Raw genomic sequence first — 19480 nt, 5'->3', positions numbered from 1 at the left:
AGAAAGCTGAATGCGCACAGGTTAAATGTGTGTAAGTTGAGAGATTAACTGTACACTGAAAAAGTGTGATTTTTTAAAGTGAGAAAGGATGCAGGGAGCTGTTATGTCATTTCTGCCAGCATTGTGGGGACATGGATAGACTAACTGTGGGGAAGGGAGAACACAATACTGTATTGATGAACAGAATATTCACACACACACACACACACACACACACCCCTGCATGCACACGGACAGTAATAATTCCTACTTTAGGCAAATAAATCACATGAAGGTATGTACAACTGCAAAGTACTAAGTAGAAAAGTACTCTGTGAAAAAACCAAGCTCTATCCATTTCAAACTGTATGTACACAGCAATTATGGAACCAAGTGGTCACTTTCAAGTATCCACAGCAACAGAACAAGCTAGGAGCAACCCTGAACAATCATGTAGCTTCCTGGAAGAGTCCAAGAAAAAAAGGGGGAGCAGTGCCCTCTAACCACAAGGAATGACTGCAGAACAGAGGTTAAAAGGAAATGTATCCTAAAAGCAAGCTCTCTCCCCCCCCCCCCCGCTACTCCTTGACCATTTCCCTAAACAGGCTGTTAATTAGAAGGTATTTTCTCAGCAGAGAGGGTGGATACTGAGGTCATAACAATTGTGCAGCTGTTGAGTTTTCTGCACATGCATTTACACCACCATTTCAGTTGGGTTGCAACCACTACAATTTGCTTTTTTCATGAGGTCCTGCAGTTTTGCGGTGCAACCAGATAGCGATAGATACAGCTCATTCTCAGAAGCTGTTGGAAAATGGGTAAAGCCTGAGTGCGTCATATCGAAAATGGAAAAACCACTCACTCCTCGGTTCAACACAGGCAACTCTAAATACACACAAAAGGATGTTTGGGTTGACTTCAAGTCAGCAAAACAACAGGTGTGGAAATCTGTCCGTGCATAAATGTGCCCCGCTACTTTCTTATTTTCCCTGGACTAATTCCACCCAACTTCAACATGCTTAGAAACACACACACATACAGGGTGGTACATTTTGGCACATGCAAGCTTAGACATTTCCTTGAACAGCTGCGAATGCAATCCCATGGGAAAGCGAATGTGCCTTCACTTGCAAGCACTCAGTGTATCCTTCCTAGATAAACCCTTATGCCTGTTCCCCATTGGCTACACACCATCTCCCCAAGAGCCTTCAGATCATGCATATATTAAACAGAATGAAAATGAATGTGATGCACTCGAGTATACTGAACGAGCCTTGGGTTGAAGGGAATCAGCTGGAATAGGTTCTGGGTATTTTCTCATTGTGAAATTGTGAAGGAAGTGGGGCTGGCCAGCTGGAAGTCCAAGCCCGCCACTTAAAAGACAGCAGCACTCTCAGGCTCCCCTCGCTGCTGAGTGCCATCCGAAGTCCTCTGTTTTTATTCCTCTTTTCTACAGGGTTGTGTGCACACTTGCGCACAAACGCAGGAGCACACACACTCTTTAACCACTTCCCCAGGTACAAAAGTATCTATTCTCAGGCACAGTTTCCTTCCTCAGTTGTTCCTCCTTTTCCATTAACACGGGGAGCATCTACAGTGTGGCCTCCCCACCCGACAGCCTTTAATAAAACTGGAAAGGTTAAGAGAAAATATTGTCAATTGCACTGGCTCTTCTTCATTTTCTGCTTTTGCTTCTGGCGCATGTATGTGCACACCAATACCAGCATGCATAATAATAATAATAATAATAATAATAATAATAATAATAATAATAATTTATTTATACCACGTCCATCTGGCTGGGTTTCCCCAGCCACTCTGAGCGTCTTCCAACAAAACACTAAAATACAATAACCTATTAAACATTAAAAGCTTCCCTAAACAGAGCTGCCTTCAGATGTCTTCTAAAAGTTTGGTAGTTATTTTTCTCTTTGACATCTGGTGGGAGGGCATTCCACATGGCGGGTGCCACTACCAAGAAGGCCCTCTGCCTGGTTCCCTGCAACTTGGCTTCTTGCAGCGAGGGAACCGCCAGAAGGCCCTCAGCGCTGGACCTCAGTGTCTGGGCAGAACGATGGTGGTGGAGACGCTCCTTCAAGTATACTGGACCAAGGCCGTTTAGGGCTTTAAAGGTCAGCACCAACACTTTGAATTGTGCTCGGAAACGTACTGGGAGCCAGTGTAGGCCTTTCAAGACCGGTGTTATATGGTCTCGGCGGCCACTCCCAGTCACCAGTCTTGCTGCCGCGTTAAGACAAAGCAATCCAGAGGAAAGGTCCACGAAAGTGAGAAGACTTTCATCCTTAGTTTTATTAGAGACCAGAGAGGGATGGCAATGAACAAAATGGGAACTGGGTAGCAATGATGGTGTGGTGTCAAAGTGTCAGCCAGTCAGAAAAAACCTGGAGGCCAAACTACCTGTTGCTAAAGGCATGCTCAAACTGGCCACTTTTATACTGAATGGTGCCCCAATCCAGAACATGTTTCAAAATGTATTGTGCTACCAGCGTGATCCTCACTTTTTCTAAAACGTAACTTTGCAAATCTGGCTTCAAATGGATTATTTGCCCTTTCCCCAAACCAGAGGGGGAATAAGAGATTCTTCAGCCATCAAGACCTTGTTAACTTCCAGTTGTTACATTCCAGACAACCCACTGAGGAGATATCAGTGAATCATTTCTGACTATTAGCAAGCAATCAGCTTAACAAAGGATGGTCAGGAGCCAACCATGTAATCAAGCACAATAGTCTCTTTGCCAACTGGGGAAAACTACAAAGACTGTTATGAACATCTCATTGCTCAGGGAATAGAGAAGAAAAGACCTTACAAACTGTGAAATGTCATCATGCAGGAAAGCCCAGAGCAGCTGGTGAAAACAAGGCAAGAGAGTATGCAGCCAGGCTGAACCAAAGTTGTTAATTTGCAACAGGGCTGAAATGCCTGGATACTATGAAAGCAGGTTGTTTAATGCTGAAATCATTGTAACAGGTAAAATTCAGAGTAAAAAGGTAAAGGGAACCCGGACCATTAGGTCCAGTCGTGACCGACTTTGGGGTTGCGGCGCTCATCTCGCTTTATTGGCCGAGGGAGCTGGCGTACAGCTTCCGGGTCATGTGGCCAGCATGACTAAGCCGCTTCTGGTGAACCAGAGCAGTGCACGGAAACACCGTTTACCTTCCCACTGGAGCGGTACCTATTTATCTACTTGCACTTTGATGTGCTTTCGAACTGCTAGGTTGGCAGGAGCAGGGACCAAGCAATGGGAGCTCACCCCATCATGGGGATTCGAACTGCTGACCTTCTGATCAGCAAGTCCTAGGCTCTGTGATTTAACCCACAGTGCCACCCGTGTCCCTATAATTCAGAGTAGCTACTCACAAAAGCATGGGAACACGGCTACTTAGATGTCACCTAGATTAGAAACCAGGGTCAAAGCCAGACAAAGCATCTGCACACATGGCACCATCTGAGGACTGTGCCTCAACATCCCCTGCCACATTGCAAGGAATCCTGGAGTATGATTATGGGATTACATGCTGTTTCATTATTAGCGCCTCTAAAATACTACCATCTAGAATGCTTGCTTGAGTCGCCCACTTTTTACCATCTCTCTATGCTGCTCCCCGCTGTGAAAAGAGCAGCCAGGAAGTCTCTGCCCCCCCTTATTCCCAGAACTGACACCCCATCTCTTTTAAACAGCATTGCATGGTGACTGAGTTAGCCAGGAATTGCAGCCCCCTGCTATAGATCTGGCTTAGGGAAGAGGGTAATTCATAGGCAGGAAGGAGTCTGGGAGGTGAAGGGCAGAGAGAGAGATGGTAAAAATAAACAGGAATTCACTCAAAATAACTCAGCATCCAGCATGTCCAAAAAAGGAGGAGGCCAGAAATATTTATGCAACTGTGTGTGTGTGCCTGCTGCCCCAGGGGTATAACCACCAGGTTCCAACCCCATGAGGGGCACTTGCAGGCAAGATATAATTACTGCACAACTTTCTCAGTGGATGCAAGCAGCAAATGTTTCCCTCCAACTTGGGGCTGCCCACATTCAGATCCCCTAAAAACATTCAAGGATGGGGAAAACGCACGGAAAAAGAGAAAATCCCATTAGCGCCACTTATTGCCAATCTCTCATCTCAACCTGCTCCAGCTCAGTGCTCCCCAGTCAAAATCAGCCCCACCATTATGCAGGGTGTGAGGCAGGCAACAGGTTTTGGAAGAAGCCTAAAGAGCAGCAACGTCTTAATTTGCTTATTTTATTATGACGTTTTCAGTATCATGTGGGCAAGTCAGTGTTGGGATTTCTTGCCCCCGGCCCAAAAACGTGTTGGGGTCATCCCACTTTACCTGGCAACAGAACCTCCCCTTCCCTGTCCTGCCTGCTTCCCTAAATCGTGCTGCTACTGCAGCAGCACCGATTCTTGCAAATGAAAACAGTGCCCTTCCCCCAAATGCCATGAGTGAGCGAGACAGAAGACAGGAGGCCCTGCCACAAATACCCGCCTGAGACAACCAGGAGCACAAGGGACAATCAAAAATAACCAAAGACATGACAAGAATTTTGAGTGCTTGTTTGTTCTGCCCCAGTTAGGTCACCAGCCTCTTGTGATTTGCATGGGAATGAACCAGAGGGGTAACACACATTTCAGTATCCCACCGATTGCCCCTTTTGGATAGCAAGGCTATGTCTGGCTTTAACTCTGGCTCCATCTACTCAGTGAGGTGGTGGGGCTACATTACAGAGCACGGAGATTTCCAAATGTCTCCCAGCGCTTTTTGCTCTTGCTTCAGGTAGATGAGGAAAAGTGCATTTAATCCAGGGATGGGGAGCCTGTGGCTATCCAGCATTTGTTGTATTACAACTCTCTAAACCATCTAGACAAACCTAGACAGCATCTTAAAAAGCAGAGACATCACCTTGCCAACAAAGGTCCGTATAGTAAAAGCTATGGTTTTCCCAGTAGTGATGTATGGAAGTGAGAGCTGGACCATAAAAAAGGCTGATCGCCAAAGAATTGATGCTTTTGAATTATGGTGCTGGAGGAGACTTTTGAGAGTCCCATGGACTGCAAGAAGATCAAACCGATCCATTCTTAAGGAAATCAGCCCTGAGTGCTCACTGGAAGGACAGATCCTGAAGCTGAGGCTCCAATACTTTGGCCACCTCATGAGAAGAGAAGACTCCCTGGAAAAGACCCTGATGTTGGGAAAGATGGAGGGCACAAGGAGAAGGGGATGACAGAGGATGAGATGGTTGGACAGTGTTCTCGAAGCTACCAGCATGAGTTGGACCAAACTGTGGGAGGCAGTGGAAGACGGGAGTGCCTGGCATGCTCTGGTCCATGGGGTCACGAAGAGTCGGACACGACTAAACGACTCAACAACAACAACAAACCATTAGCTGTGCTGACAGGGGTTGATGGAAGTTGGAGTCCAGCAACACATGAAGGACCACTGCTTCCCATCTCCGCCTTTATCCATGCTGGCCATAGACCATCCCTACATCTTTTACTTCAAAGAGAAGGGAGCCTGGAATGTGCACACCCACACACCGCTTTTTTCAGTTCAGGGCCCTTCCAGATGTCCGTTTTATGGTGCATTTACGACGATCTGTGCTCACGATGATCTTGCGGTGGTTATACGCAATCCCACTTTCAATACTGTTTGTGTCTGATGAGGACATACTGCTTCATTTGCAAACGGTGCGTGTCCCATAACCCTCGGCTGCAACCCTATAACTTTTCATACCATGAATGATCTGGGTTATTTATTTTTGGGATCCTGCTTCTATTGTGTGCTATAGGTGTCCCTCCAGAGACATCAACACGACGTTAACATTGGAAAAGCATCAAAGGACAACTAATAAAGCAGGATATTGTGTGGACAACGACCGTTCACTATAAACCCACCACTACTAAGCTATTATTGCACCAATAACACACCCACACAAAAAGCCACCTGTCTAGAGGGGCTCTTAAGCTCTCTATGCACTTCTGAGTGCTGTGGTCCAACACTTCATAGCTGTTTGGCAATGGCCTCAATAGTACATTAGGCCCTAGCACTTTACAGTACTTGCAGTCACTCCAGCAGGCTGCCCTGCCAGCTCAAAGCACAGCATGGGATCTACAGCTATGGGGAAGAAGATCTTAAGAAAAAGAAGAAGAAACAAATAAGGAGAAAGAGGTCACAGCTCAAATCTCCTGGGAAGCCTCTCCCTCCTCCATCTTTGCCTCATGGAATTTTATTTTGAATTTTTTAAAAAAAAGAAATACAGGCAGCAACAAAAACAGAATACGCGTCGTAATCTAAGAAGATCACTGAAAGTATCAAGAAATTCACTAACTATAATCCTTAGCGGTGCTTTTTTTCTTAAAAAAAAATGTTTAGGGGTATGTGTACCACTGCGTCCCCCCAGGAAAAAAGCACTGATCCTTAGTATATCACGCTTTACGAAGTAAAACAGCCCAAGAAGCTCACTAACTACAAAATGTGTAAGTTATACATGACACAGGCATCATGGTCAGAGAAAAATACAGACATCTGTACTTCTTTTGATATAGGAGAACCTAATCCCAGGTTTACACAGCACCAGCTGGGGTTACTCAGTGGATTACAAAATCTCCTCTGCACATACTCAGAGGCATTCTTCATTATTACTTAACACATGCCAGGGTTATGTCCTTGCACTCAAAACAAGTTTCAGGACTAATGCTGGGCTCAGATCAAGCCCTGGTGAGAGGTCTGTAGATATTACCTTGTAAAGAGCAGATAATGCAAACGGACATGTTTTCACCACAGTAACTAACTGTCAGATAAAAACAGAAAAGCGCTCTAGCCACTTGGCTAATCAACAAGCTAAATCAGGAATCAGATGAGAAGCCCCTGAGAAACCGGAGCTGATCACGTGGGGAAGCAGCTCCACTCTTGAGTGCTAGAAAAATGCACCAAGCCTGGTACAAGAGGGGACAGAAGGGACCCTGTTCAAACCTTCCAGGCTCTTTGGAGAGAAGTGCTCCTAACGACATTGACGGTATTTATTTTCGCTAAGCTGCCGTCTTGCCTTCGGTCTGTTGCACAGAAAAGTATCGGCAAATCCCCTCGGGGAGGAGGAATGCGGAGAATGTTTGATGGGATTTATAATGGAGAAAAATAATGCAAGAGATGCTCCCTTACACACACACACACACACACACACACTCATACACACACACACATTGTGAAGCACATGGGAACCCTCTCGATTCCAGCCAAGCTCCTTGCGACCATTAACATTGCTTGAAAGACCGACACTGGCTCCCAGTACGTTTCCGAGCACAATTCAAAGTGTTGGTGCTGACCTTTAAAGCCCTAAACGGCCTCAGACCAGTATACCTGAAGGAGCGTCTCCACCCCATCGTTCTGCCCGGACACTGAGGTCCAGCGCTGAAGGGCCTTCTGGCGGTTCCCTTGCTGCGAGAAGTGAGGTTACAGGGAACCAGGCAGAGGGCCTTCTTGGTAGTGGCACCCGCCCTGTGGAACGCCCTCCCACCAGATGTCAAAGAGAAAAATAACTACCAAACTTTTAGAAGACACCTGAAGGCAGCCCTGTTTAGGGAAGCTTTTAATGTTTAATAGGTTATTGTATTTTAGTGGCTGGGGAAACCCAGCCAGATGGGCAGAGTATAAATAATAATTAAAAAATTAATTATTATTCTTATTATTATTGCATTCTCACAGGGAGAAAATGAGCCAAAGTCACAGGCTAATATCAAAAAGGACCAATTGTGCCACCCTGCAACAAGAGATGGCAGCTTGTTGGTCGGGAGCTGCAGCTTGGAGGGCAGGGGCACATCTGGTTTCAAGTCAGGGTGCCAGAAAGAAAGAGGGGAGCACAAAAGCAAAGGGAACAACCACTCTTTATATGCCACCCATCAAGTCTGGTTTCCTTATCAGGAGCACACCTCTAAGGCTACTTGTTGCTGGCGTGAAACAGAATGCACAGCCTTTCACACTTCACCTGGCAGGGGTTCATATTAAACTAGCATTGCATATGGAGGAGGTTCGCAGTCCGTGGGCATGATCTGGAAACTGGACAATGCTTATACAACCAGAGTCAGCGTCCGTAGCAGCCCTGCCAGGAAGCCAGCTAACACCACCCTGGAATCTCTGTGGGCGCTTGCCTAACCCTGACGGCTGACCAACAAAGAGCTTACACATAGAGCTGGGAATACCAAGGTGCCCTTGCCCGCACATTCCTTCCACGGCTGCCAGCTCGGCCTCTGAGTCACAATGAGCAGGACTGTGAGCAAATGGCGCCTTCTCCGATTCAGTTGCTGGCCAGCAGGTGTTCCTTTGGCTTACAAGAAAGGGCCCACAGGCCCAAAGAGAGTTCCTGTTCCCATTCTGGCTGCAAGCAGTGGCACTGAAGTGGCACAACGGGCAGAAAGGGAAACCGCCTCCCATTTGTAAATGCATGATCACATCTGCGGCATTTTCACTAGGCAGGGACTGCGATCCACCCAGGATGCCGTCCTACAGAGACACCCAACAGTCGCTTTCTGCCCTTGAATGAATACTTATCAAGAGTACCTGGCATACAGCAACAAAGGTAGCAGGAAAGGAGGGCTAAATCTCCTTCACCCTCAGCATCACTGTACTGATCCAAACAGATGGATTGGTTGGTATCTTTGCTTAGTGGTAAAGCAGATGTTCTGCATACAGAAGGTCCCAGGTTCAATCACAGAATTCTAGAGTTGGAAGGGACCTTGAGGATCATGTAGTCCAACCCCCTGCAATGCAGGAATATGCAGCTGTCCCATACGGGGATTGAACCTGCAACCGTGGCATTATCAGCACTATGCTCTAACTAACTGAGCTATCCAGCATTTCCAGAAAGGACTGGGAAAGACTCCTTGAGAAAACTACTGCTAGTTAGGGCTCATCCACACTTTTCCTTGACTCACATTTTGATCATATTGTGCACCGATTAATTTCCCTGGGTCCGAGAGCTTTTCTCATTGTTCTGTGGTTGTGCCTTGTGAAAATCCAGTATTGCCTGCTGAATCGGATCTCATCAGATACACAGAAATTAAAGGACAGACTTTGGTTAACTGAGGGCTTGTCCACACTTAGCTATCCTTCCTTTCTGGGCATGGTCTGTGCTTTAAAGCTCTGTGTCCGAGCGTTCTTTGTTTTTGCTCCAGAGCTTTCCCTGCACAAACCTGCTCTTTAAAGCTCAATTGAAGCAAATAGCAATCTGCAGAAAACTCGAACTGCTATTTGCTGCGGCTGAGCACTAAAAACTGGGTTTCCGATGGGAAAGATTGGGGAGGGGGGAGCTTCAGAAATGGAACTTTGAAGCACGGACCCATGCCTGGAAATAATGGGGTAAAAGATGAGTGTGGCTAAACCCTGAGCTTCAATTCAGCAGTTAAGATCAGACTATACAGTGGTACATTGGCTTAAGAACTTCATTCATTCTGGAGGTCCGTTCTTAACCTGAAACTGTTCTTAACCTGAGGTACCACTTTAGCTAATGGGGCCTCCTGCTGCCACCGCGCGATTTCTGTTCTCATCCTGAGGTAAAGTTCTTAACCCGAGGTACTATTTCTGGGTTAGCGGAGTCTGTAACCTGAAGCGTCTGTAACCTGAAGCGTATGTAACCCAAGATACCACTGTACTATACTATACCTTTACTAGTTGTATAAACTAGATGAGATGAAAGAGTTTTACCCACGACCCACACAGCAGTGGAGAAGTGGAAACTGGCAGAGGCTAGATGATTGCCCACCCCAACAGTAAATAATTATTAATTATTAATTATTATTATTATTATTATTGATGAAGATGCTATGCATATAGTGCTAGGTATGTCATATTCCCCTCCGCTACCGCACTAAATGCCTAAATAAAAAGAGTATATAAAAAAACTCTAAGGTCATTTTAAAAAAATATCCGTAAGGGTTTTATTTATTTTATCACACACCCTTGGGCCTTACTAGGGGGAACACAGATTTCCGATTTCCAACTGGATTATTGATTTCAGCTGCCTTTGAATAATTGAGGAGTTGGGGCAGGGAGGGGGGGCGACAGGCCGTCTACAACAATAAAGACATCAGGAATGGAAGAAGCTTCCTGGGCTGCTGGAGGGGGCGGGATACATTTCACCCCCTGGGAGGCTCATGGTGAAGGCCAGATTGGAGCATATGTGTGGTAGGTGGGGTGGGGGAGGGAAGAGGGAAAGGGGGCTGTGGATTTGGGTGTCCCTGCTCAAATGTCCCATTAGCGATTCTACGTGTAGTCAGCGGCTGGAGGAGTTGTGTTATAAATATTCATCACTGCATCCATTAATTCTATACAGCCCCTTTCAGTACTATAATGCTTTTGGCAGGGAAGGCCGAGTGAGAAATGAAAGCGATCTTAACCCTGGGATTTTCTCACACAGAAAAGCATTAGGGTATCGCAGAAAAATGCACAGAACAAATGCGGATTGTCACACGGAGTGACATGCGAACACGCATCTTTCTCCAGAGAAACTGCAGTTGAACTGTGGCTCTTCAATGCATGTCACCGTGCACAGATCTAATGGAAAAGGCACATGTGCGAATAATGTATGATGATGATGATGACCTTAATGCAGGTCTCATTCATTTCCCCGCGCCAAATAGCTTTCTGGGTGGGAAAACAGTAATGCCCTATCAACATTCAGAAATAGGAGGGGATATGATGGCGGTCCAAGCCAAGTTTACACAATCAGATTGGAATTGCCCTACACACAAGCAACTGCAGTGTAATTGTTATCACGTACAGAAGCAAGCTGGCTGTGAACTGGGCTGTAGAAGGAGACAGGTGGCAGGCATCCGTTTCTCCCCTTGCGACAATGACAAGAATATCCACAAAAAGCCTAGGTGGGTTGCAATAAGAGTCTCATGAAAATGCAAGCATTTATATGGCCAAGGGGGAAGCAATGATTGTTGTTGTTAATAATAATAATAATAATAATAATAATAATAATAATAATATCATTACAAAGGAGGAGCTCAAGGTGGTGTACATGGTCCCCTCCCTCTCCATTGCATCTTCACAAGAACCCTGTGAGGTAGTTTAGGCTGAGAGACAGAGAGCGGCCCAAGGTGAGCTTCATTGCCGAGTAGGGAGATTTGACTAAAAGGTCTTTTTCAGTGGTAACTAATGTATGGGTGTATTCCATACATTATACTGCGTGGAATATACACACATAATAAGCGCTAAAATATTTCCAGCAATGAACCTAAGTTGTTTAAAATAACTGTGTGAATCAGAAGCAACAACACCCAATTAGACCAATTATAATAATCCAGATCAGGTCAAATGGTGGCCCTGCACCCCAATTTTCCAGGGACAGTCCTGGAATTACAAAAGCCATCCCAGCTTCTGAGTCGACCCCAAAATATCCCTATTTTTCCTGCTGCTGCTGCTGCTGCTTTATTGGTGTATTTTTTTCTTTTTGTAAATCTACCAATGAATAGAATAGAATAGAATAGAATAGAATAGAATAGAATAGAATAAGGATCAAGGGTTGTTGTTGTTGTTTGTCAAGGCAGAGGTTGTGCTGTGTCCCTTTGCTGTAGTGGTGGTAGCACTCACCCTTCTTTGATAGGAAATGCTTGGGGAGGGCCACAAAAAATGGGGGGGGGGTAAAAGAGGGTCAGTTCGTGGGGAGTGAGAAATGTCAGCATGAAGTGAGCATCACAAACTGAACCAGAGGAGGAAAGTTATGTTTGTTTATTTACATTATTTTTAAGCCACCCTTCATCTAAAAAGATTCCAGGACAGTGTACAACAGACATAAAAACATTAACATATGAGATATAGTTCCACATACTCTACACACACATAACATTTCTCCTATGAAAATAATTATAATTTCAGTATTTATACCCCACACATCTTACTGGGTTGTCCCAGCCACTCCAGACAGCTTCCAACATATATAAAAAACATTAAAAAACAACTTCCCTAAATAATAATAATAATAATAATAATAAATTTTATTTATATCCCGCCCTCCCCAGCCGAAGCCGGGCTCAGGGCGGCTAACAACAATCAAATAATCAAACAATCAAATAAACCAACATTCTAAAAATATTTCATTATAAAAATTAATTAAAATCAAGTTAATGGCAACCATTAAGCAAAACTCTGTGCAGGTTGCCAGAGGAGGGAGTCAGGCTGCGCCCTGACCAAAGGCCTGGTGGAACAACTCTGTCTTGCAGGCCCTGCGGAAAGATGTCAAGTCCCGCAGGGCCCTAGTCTCTTCTGACAGAGCGTTCCACCAGATTGGAGCCGCAGCCGAGAAGGCCCTGGCTCTAGTTGAGGCCAGCCTAACCTCTCTGAGGCCTGGGACCTTCAGGATGTTTTTATTTGCAGACCGTAGGTTTCTTTGTGGGGCATACCAGGAGAGGCGGTCCCGTAGGTACGACAGAATGGCCTTCAGACAGCTCGAAAGTCGGATAACTCCATACCCTCCTACATTTCTGCAATGAAAATAGGGACGTTCTAAGGAAAAGTGGGACATTCTGGGATCAAATCAGAAATGTGGCTTCTTTAAATCAGGGGTGTCCCTGGAAAATAGGGGCACTTGGAGGGTATGTAGTTCCAGGAAAACAACATTTAAACCACAAAGTGCAAAACTGTAAAACAGATTGAAGCAACATAGACATTTATATGCCTGGGTGAATAAAACTGTCTTAACCGGGAGCCAGAAAGTTTGCAGTGTGGGTGCCAGGCAAACCTCTTTGAGGAAGCCATTCCCAAGACAAGGTGTCAACACAGAGAAGGCCCTGCTCCTTTGTGCGCACGCACACACAACTAACATCCACTACAGAACACACTTGGACAACAGGCTCCACGGAAGATTTTAAGATGGGGAGAACAACCTGCAGCCCTCCAGATGTTGGTGGACTACAGCTTCCATCATCCCTAAGGATTGCCTATGCTGGCTGGGACTAATGGGAATTGCAGTCCAACAATATATTGACAGGTGCAAGTTGCCCACTGTTGCCTTAAGACATGGGAAGAGGTACTCCTGAGTATTTGGGCCCCAAACCATTTAGGACTTTAAAGCCAAGTGCCATCATCTTAAACTGGGCTCAGAATTCCATGCATTGCACAAGAGTTCTACATGCAGACATCACAGAAGCAGAGCATCCAATAGTGACGTTAACTAACATAAGAACACAATAAAAGCCTTGCTGGATCAAAGGCCCATCTAGTCCTGCATGCTGTTCTCACAGTGGCCAACCAGATGCGTATGAGTAGAATATCAAAAGAGATGAGAGAGCACAGCTTGTCTCATTTTTAGGATCTTCAAGCCGAGAACTACACCCCCCCCCCGACATACACATACAGTACACTGCATTTAAGATAGATTTTTTAAAATGGGAACTGGAACGTGTGCATTCATAAACCTCTTGAAGGTTCTTATACAAAGGCAGGGGCTGGACTCTTGACAAGTGAAATATGGTGTGAAGAATAGGAGGCTGTTCATTGGCCTCAAGCACAATCAATAACTCGCTTGTGATGCACAGATTATGTGGGGTGGGATGCAGAGTGGGTTGGTTCACTGGCTTTAACAAAAATTGAGATGGATAGGGAGCCAAGGAGGAGCTCATAACTTCCCTAGAAACTGCCTGTGTCTCCCTTAGGGATCTTCTTAGACTGCAATGATGGATGGTGTGTGAGCCGGAACTGGCCCCCAAAGCAATTTTGTCTGGCTTCTTGCAATTCTACCAAATATTAATCAAGATATGGTTTTTTAAAGTTTGGCTGCACTTTCCATTCTAATAAAAAGCAATGTTTTCCAGTTGCAAGAGTCCATATTTTAATGTTATATCACGCTGTAATTGATTTTGTACATTGTTGTTGATATCCATTTGTCTCGAGAAACAGTGAAGTGTGCCTTCGGAGATGAAGTCAAACCACTGTATTAGCAGCACCAAAGTGACCTCCCTGGGGTGCAAGCCTGAACAGCGTGGATGGAGGTCCTGGGCTGCCCAGATGGCAAGACCCCGCCTCTCAGCCTTGCTGATGTGGTCCAAAGGAAAGCAGAGCAATACGTTCAGCACCAGCTTGGCTGCAGGAGTTGCCAGGAGGAGGCATACAAGACACCATCCAACCATCTTAGGGACTTGGATGGAGTACCTGCACACACATACATGTACAGTCATGCGAGAAGTATCACTGAAGTTCAAAGTCACTTTCCGGCCAAGTTAAAGCACTTGAGGAGTGTGTAAAGAAGCACTGATGTGGAGTTAAGCATGGGTAGAAGGCATGGTCTGGGAAAGAGTTCCAAGGGTCCGACACAGAGACTCTGAGGGTTGTGTTTTGGCTGAGGTTGCTCATCCCTTGTCTAGAGAGTGGCGATCAAGAACAAGGCTATGTCAGCCCTGTTCATAACTCATAGCCAAGCAAACCTTTGTAGGTACCAGGGAGCAGGCAGGGCCTGGTCCCTGATTTCACACTAAACTCATAAATGTCAGCTTGAGGTCAGAGGGAATCCACACGCACTCCCAACTCAAGTGCAGCAGAAGGGTTGGTACTTGTTTCTCCCATGCTCCGCCGGCAAATTTCTATGAGCGTCGCAGAAGTACAGCACCAGTACATGAGAAGCATAGCTGTCAACTTATAAATTTGAAAATAAGGGACCAGCAGCCTCAGAAATAAGGGATCAGCAGCTAAAATAAGGAATTTTCAGAGCACAGGTATGTTCTACTTCTAAGCCCCTCCAAGCCAAAGGCAGAAAGCCTAGCCAGCAGCCAAACGAAGCCTCAAGCAGTGGTTCCCACAGTGCAGCAACCCGGCAAAGGGGATGCAGCAAGGAAAACCACCGTCACCTCTCCGCTGGGAAGCGCTGAGCAAAGGCGAGTCCCCAGGCAACGCGGCCGATTTGATCGGCACAAGGCATGCAAGCTCCACCCCCCAGTCATTCTTAGACTCCTTATTGGGTGAGCAACGCAGCCAAGCAACACAGTTGGAGCCTCCCTCCTCCCTGGCCAGCAGGGAGGGAGGGAGAGGAGCTGCTTCCTTTGAAATTTAAGGGACATCATCAATAAGGGACAGCAGTGGAACATGGCGCTGGGATAAGGGACTTTCCCGCCAAATAAGGGACGGTTGACAGCTATGATGAGGAGTTGAGTCCTCCTCTCAAATTTGAAGCAGAGGGGTGGGGCCTGGGAGACTATTCCTGCAGCTGTGTTACACAGAACAAGCCCCAGCCCTTCTCTCAACCTTGGAGCTGGTGAAAAGATGGGGGGAAATCCCTACCGTTGTGCTGAAGCCCTCTGAGCACCTGGGAAGCACAGTACAACTGCTGGAATAATGCTCCTCTCCCCAAGTCTTCAAGCTCAAGAGGAGGGCTGGGGTTGGTCCCTGGTCTGTTGTGCTTCCAAGGTGCTTGGAGAGCCTAAGGAATGTGGAAGACTCAGCTGTGAGAAGGCGGCTAAGGATTGTTATGCTTTCTGGGCTTCGTTGTATCAGGGAGGACATGCCATAGCAAGTGTGGCCAGTGGAATTCTATAAGCTTGTAATTTAATTATGGCTGCACTTGCAGGGTTCTCTGCGCTCCTGCAAGAGAAACAGAATCCCTATGGTATGTTCCCATTTAAGCATGAACATGGCACAGGAGAACTCAACGTCAACATTGCTGCTGGTTGCACTTGGCTCTGTCCACAGTGTAGATGGAAAAATGGGAGGTGTGAATCATAGCAAGGATGGCAGGAGTCTGATAAATCCCATACACACTGGATACACACAAGTCCTCAACAGCAAACACAGTCTTTGAGAACCAGGGCTCAAGTACCATTCTCCCTGCTAGAAAATAATCATTTCCTTTCCTGTCTTCTACCACACTGTTGGTGCTACAGCCTGAAGGCTGTATAATGCTCTACAGCTGAAGTTAAGTAGGGGTGCCTCCAGAATAATGACATTTTGCAGGAGAAATTCAAAAGTACAAAGGAACTTTAGGGTTGTACATTCAAAGTGAATCAAAGAGCTTCTTTGGAGAAAAAAAAGGATTTTCTGCAGGAAGGAAAGTGACAGGGAAATGCATTGAAAAGTGTGGGGTAAGCAAATGATTAACATAGAGGCATGCAAATGCCCCACAAGAAAATCAGGGTGAAGGCTCATTGCCATTTAACCACCCTGCAAATAAATCAGAACTTGCCCAATAAAGACTAGATATATAAGCTTTATATAAAGCTTATATAACACATATAGCACATAAGCTTTGTGCAAGCAAATAAACAGGTTGTCTGGAGGGCCCAAAGATTTGGTCACATGAGCTGCCTGGATGGGAAGTTATCTGGGAGACCTACATAAGCCTCTCTGAGCTCCAGGTAAATAAATATTACTCTGATAATGAACAACCATTTATGATGCACTTTAGTCTGTTGAGCCCTCTGCAGTCTGCACTTGGTTTGTTCTCATGATCCTGATATCATTATTCCCATTTTACAGATGGAGAACTGAAGTTTAAGGCAAATGAATGGATTCATGAAACCAGAAGGGCTTGAAACAAGGTATTCAAGTGCTCAAGTTCCCTAGCCACTGGACCATACCGTTAAATGGCAGCAGTAGAACTAACTTCTTTCTCTGCAGCCCAGGATTGTGTATTGAAGAGAGGCTCCAAGCAATGCAAAACAAAACGAGCCAGCCATTCTTAAGTAGACACTGTACCATCACCAATGTGAAGTAATATTCAATGCCTCATCCAGTTTGCTTCTGTGCTTGAAGTTGTGTGTGTTGGGGGTGGTGCACCATCTCATCCACCTCAGGTGGCAAAATGTACTGGACTGGCCCTGGCTCTGAGTGGCTCCAAAATCAATTATGGGAGTCTACAGAGGAAGCTAGCCCTAAGAGAACGTTACTCAAATTGTGGGATTAGCCAGCCCAGATGCTGACCTGGGACCAAGACCTAGGCAATTGCTGTTGTTGCTGGTGCCGCAGTCCTGGGTGCAATCTTTCTTTAAGACACTATACAGTCACAATTATCCTATGAAAACAAGGTAGCTAGGCTCTGAGCAACAGGAAAAGGTATAGTATTCAGGGTGAATGGAAGGATGAATGGAAGATGCAGACAGGCAAAGGATCTGCCAAAGCGGCTCAGGAGGTCTGTTGTGGCCTATAGGCTGCCTATTGAAGAACAGGGGTTTAGGAGCACATTCAGAGCAATTAGGAGCTTCATGCTGCGTGGTACCCTCAGGGCAGGGCTAGAGGGCAGACCACTCCTAGATTACAGCATCGCCATCACAGCAAAACACAGGAGAAATCAAACACTTAAAAGCAAGCCACCAGAATTCCCCCACTCCTCCAGATTAAAGGCAGATAATCCCACCCTGGTCTTTTGGGACCACAGGCCTCATAGTGATGCTGCCAGCCAAGCCTTCCTAATGCATTTGCAAAACCACCATGATGAGAGGTTAATATGTCCACACCCTGGTTTTCCTCGCCTGACCATTCGCCACATGGCCAGCTTTCTGTCCGTTCGAAATTATGCGACTCCCATATACTACAAGGCATGGCGGCGGAGGGCGGGGATGCAGGAATGCCTGTGAAGCTCCACAAGCTTCAGTTCAGTATAGTGATCTTGCATTTACCCTAGAGAAAATTAAGATGCTACTACGATCAGAATCCATCTCTAGCCTTGTGGCAATCAGTGGCTGGCTGTGAATTTCATCCCTGGAAAATGGAGAACCACATTCAGCAATGATCAAGCTGCAGAATCACTGAATGAGTCTGCATTCATCTTTGGAAACTGATCAGAATTTGACCTTTCATATCTCCGCCAGGATGCAGTAGCAGCAGCAGCAGCAGGAAAAAAAAAATCAGGGTGCATTCCAAAAAACAGCTCACACACATGGACAAACAAAACATTTCAAAATATGCCAGCTGGTTCATTAGTGAAATTCAGAGGGGTGTGTTCAGCGGGGGGTGGGGAGGCTGTAGGGAAAAGGTTTGTCAAGACAATAGTTAGCAACACAGTAATACAAAGTCTGGCAACTAATGCTGCAGGTCAAAGATTCCCTTCCTTCTAAAGAAATATTATAAATATTTAGGGTTGGGCAGTAGAGAATGTAATGAAGGTCTGTGTGTGTCCACATTTCCACCCTGCAAACAATGTACTATAAAAGCATAATAAGAATGGAATTTATGCTTTCTTTTTAAAAAAAACACCACCACCCACTCCAGGGGCAGAAGAAACAATTTTCCCCAACATCAGCACCTTCCACAAATCCCAACTACAACCAAAGCACAGTGCAGGGAAAGAACACCTTGTAAATAACTCAGCAGCAGCAAAGGAAGTATTACAGACCACACAATTCACATATTTCAGTCCCAAAGCGGAAGACACAATGGACATACTTTTTAATTCTAATAGTCTGAGAACGAAGCAGAGATTATTTAATTCACACCCACATACAGAGTTTCGGTGCTTAAAACCGACACGCCAAATTCAGAAGACCACCTGGCAAGTTTGATGACTCGGGAGAGACTTCAGTGCCTCATCTTCCTTGTGTGTGCACGCGCGCAAATCCTCACACTCACCTTTCGGACTTGCCGTATGGAGAGAGAGAGAGAAAAATCAGAATAAGGCACCGTCATGCACGGCACGGAACTCACCAGCTGACAGGCTGTGGTCTGAGCTGCTGGTGCAATGCCACTGAGAAGCCAAAGAAGCTGCCGTTTTCTCCATACTTGAGGATGGTTTCGGTGACATCCAGATTGAAGGCTGAACTCCCTAGGAGGTGGAGGCTGAGGCAGAAGAGACAAAAGTAGAGTGTCCCAGACATGCTTGGTGGCTCACTGCAGGCACAATGGTTGGGGAATGCCACTGCAACTATTCCCGGCCGTCTCCCTCCCATGGCTTTAGAGACAGTTGCCTGGCTCCTGTCACACGCCTGCTCTTTTTGCTGCCTGCCTGCCTAGGCAGCTCGAGGTTGTAAAAATCCTCAGGCAACCTTGCCTCACATCCCTTCCTGCTCCCGTCTCCCTCTCTCCCTCCCTCCTCTCTCTCTCTTCCATTCTGTATTGCAGCTAGGAGGAGCACAGCTTTCAAACAGCAAACACGCCCCCTTCCTACAATCCATTACTGGACATGATGGAGAGGAAAGCGGCGAAAGAAAAAGCAGGTGTGAGGAATCCGAAAACCGCAGGTCCAGGGTTTATGAGGAAAACTTTGGCCAGGAAAAGAAAGAAAGAAAGAAAGAAAGAAAGAAAGAAAGAAAGAAAGAAAGAAAGAAAGAAAGAAAGAAAAAGTGAGCTTCCCCACCTTCAAGGGCCCACTTCGCATCCGATATTGCAACTTCCTCTTCTTAACAAGTATTAAATACTTTAGAGTGCTGAAGACAAGTAACTGTTCTTAAGACAGCTGAAAGTGATTTTGAGAGAAGCATCACTTCCCATGGTACACAGACACACAAGCCAACACCATTTCTTTTTCTCCCACATTTGTTTTTATGCTCAAACAAGTTTGTGCTTGTTTGTT

General features: G+C 45.9%; 1 protein-coding gene across 7 annotated transcripts in view; it reads right to left on the bottom strand.

Annotated features, from left to right (window-relative positions):
* The window catches only part of ITGA7 (integrin subunit alpha 7), a 76330-nt gene that overhangs the window by 45551 nt on the left and 11299 nt on the right, over positions 1-19480 (bottom strand). For 4 of the 7 annotated variants that reach the window (XM_053375193.1, XM_053375191.1, XM_053375194.1 and 1 more), the window contains exon 1: positions 18616-19001. In XM_053375193.1, the coding sequence (XP_053231168.1) occupies positions 18616-18857 (242 nt within the window). In that variant the 5' untranslated portion in view covers positions 18858-19001. Of the gene's footprint in view, positions 1-18615; positions 19002-19480 lie in introns of those variants that run through there. The other 3 variants (XM_053375188.1, XM_053375189.1, XM_053375190.1) reach the window with 2 other exon arrangements.

Source organism: Podarcis raffonei, chromosome 2 (genome assembly GCF_027172205.1).
Source record: "Podarcis raffonei isolate rPodRaf1 chromosome 2, rPodRaf1.pri, whole genome shotgun sequence".
NCBI classification, from domain to species: domain Eukaryota; kingdom Metazoa; phylum Chordata; class Lepidosauria; order Squamata; family Lacertidae; genus Podarcis; species Podarcis raffonei.
Note: the sequence above shows the minus strand (reverse complement) of the source record. Positions and strands in the feature narration are given on the sequence as shown.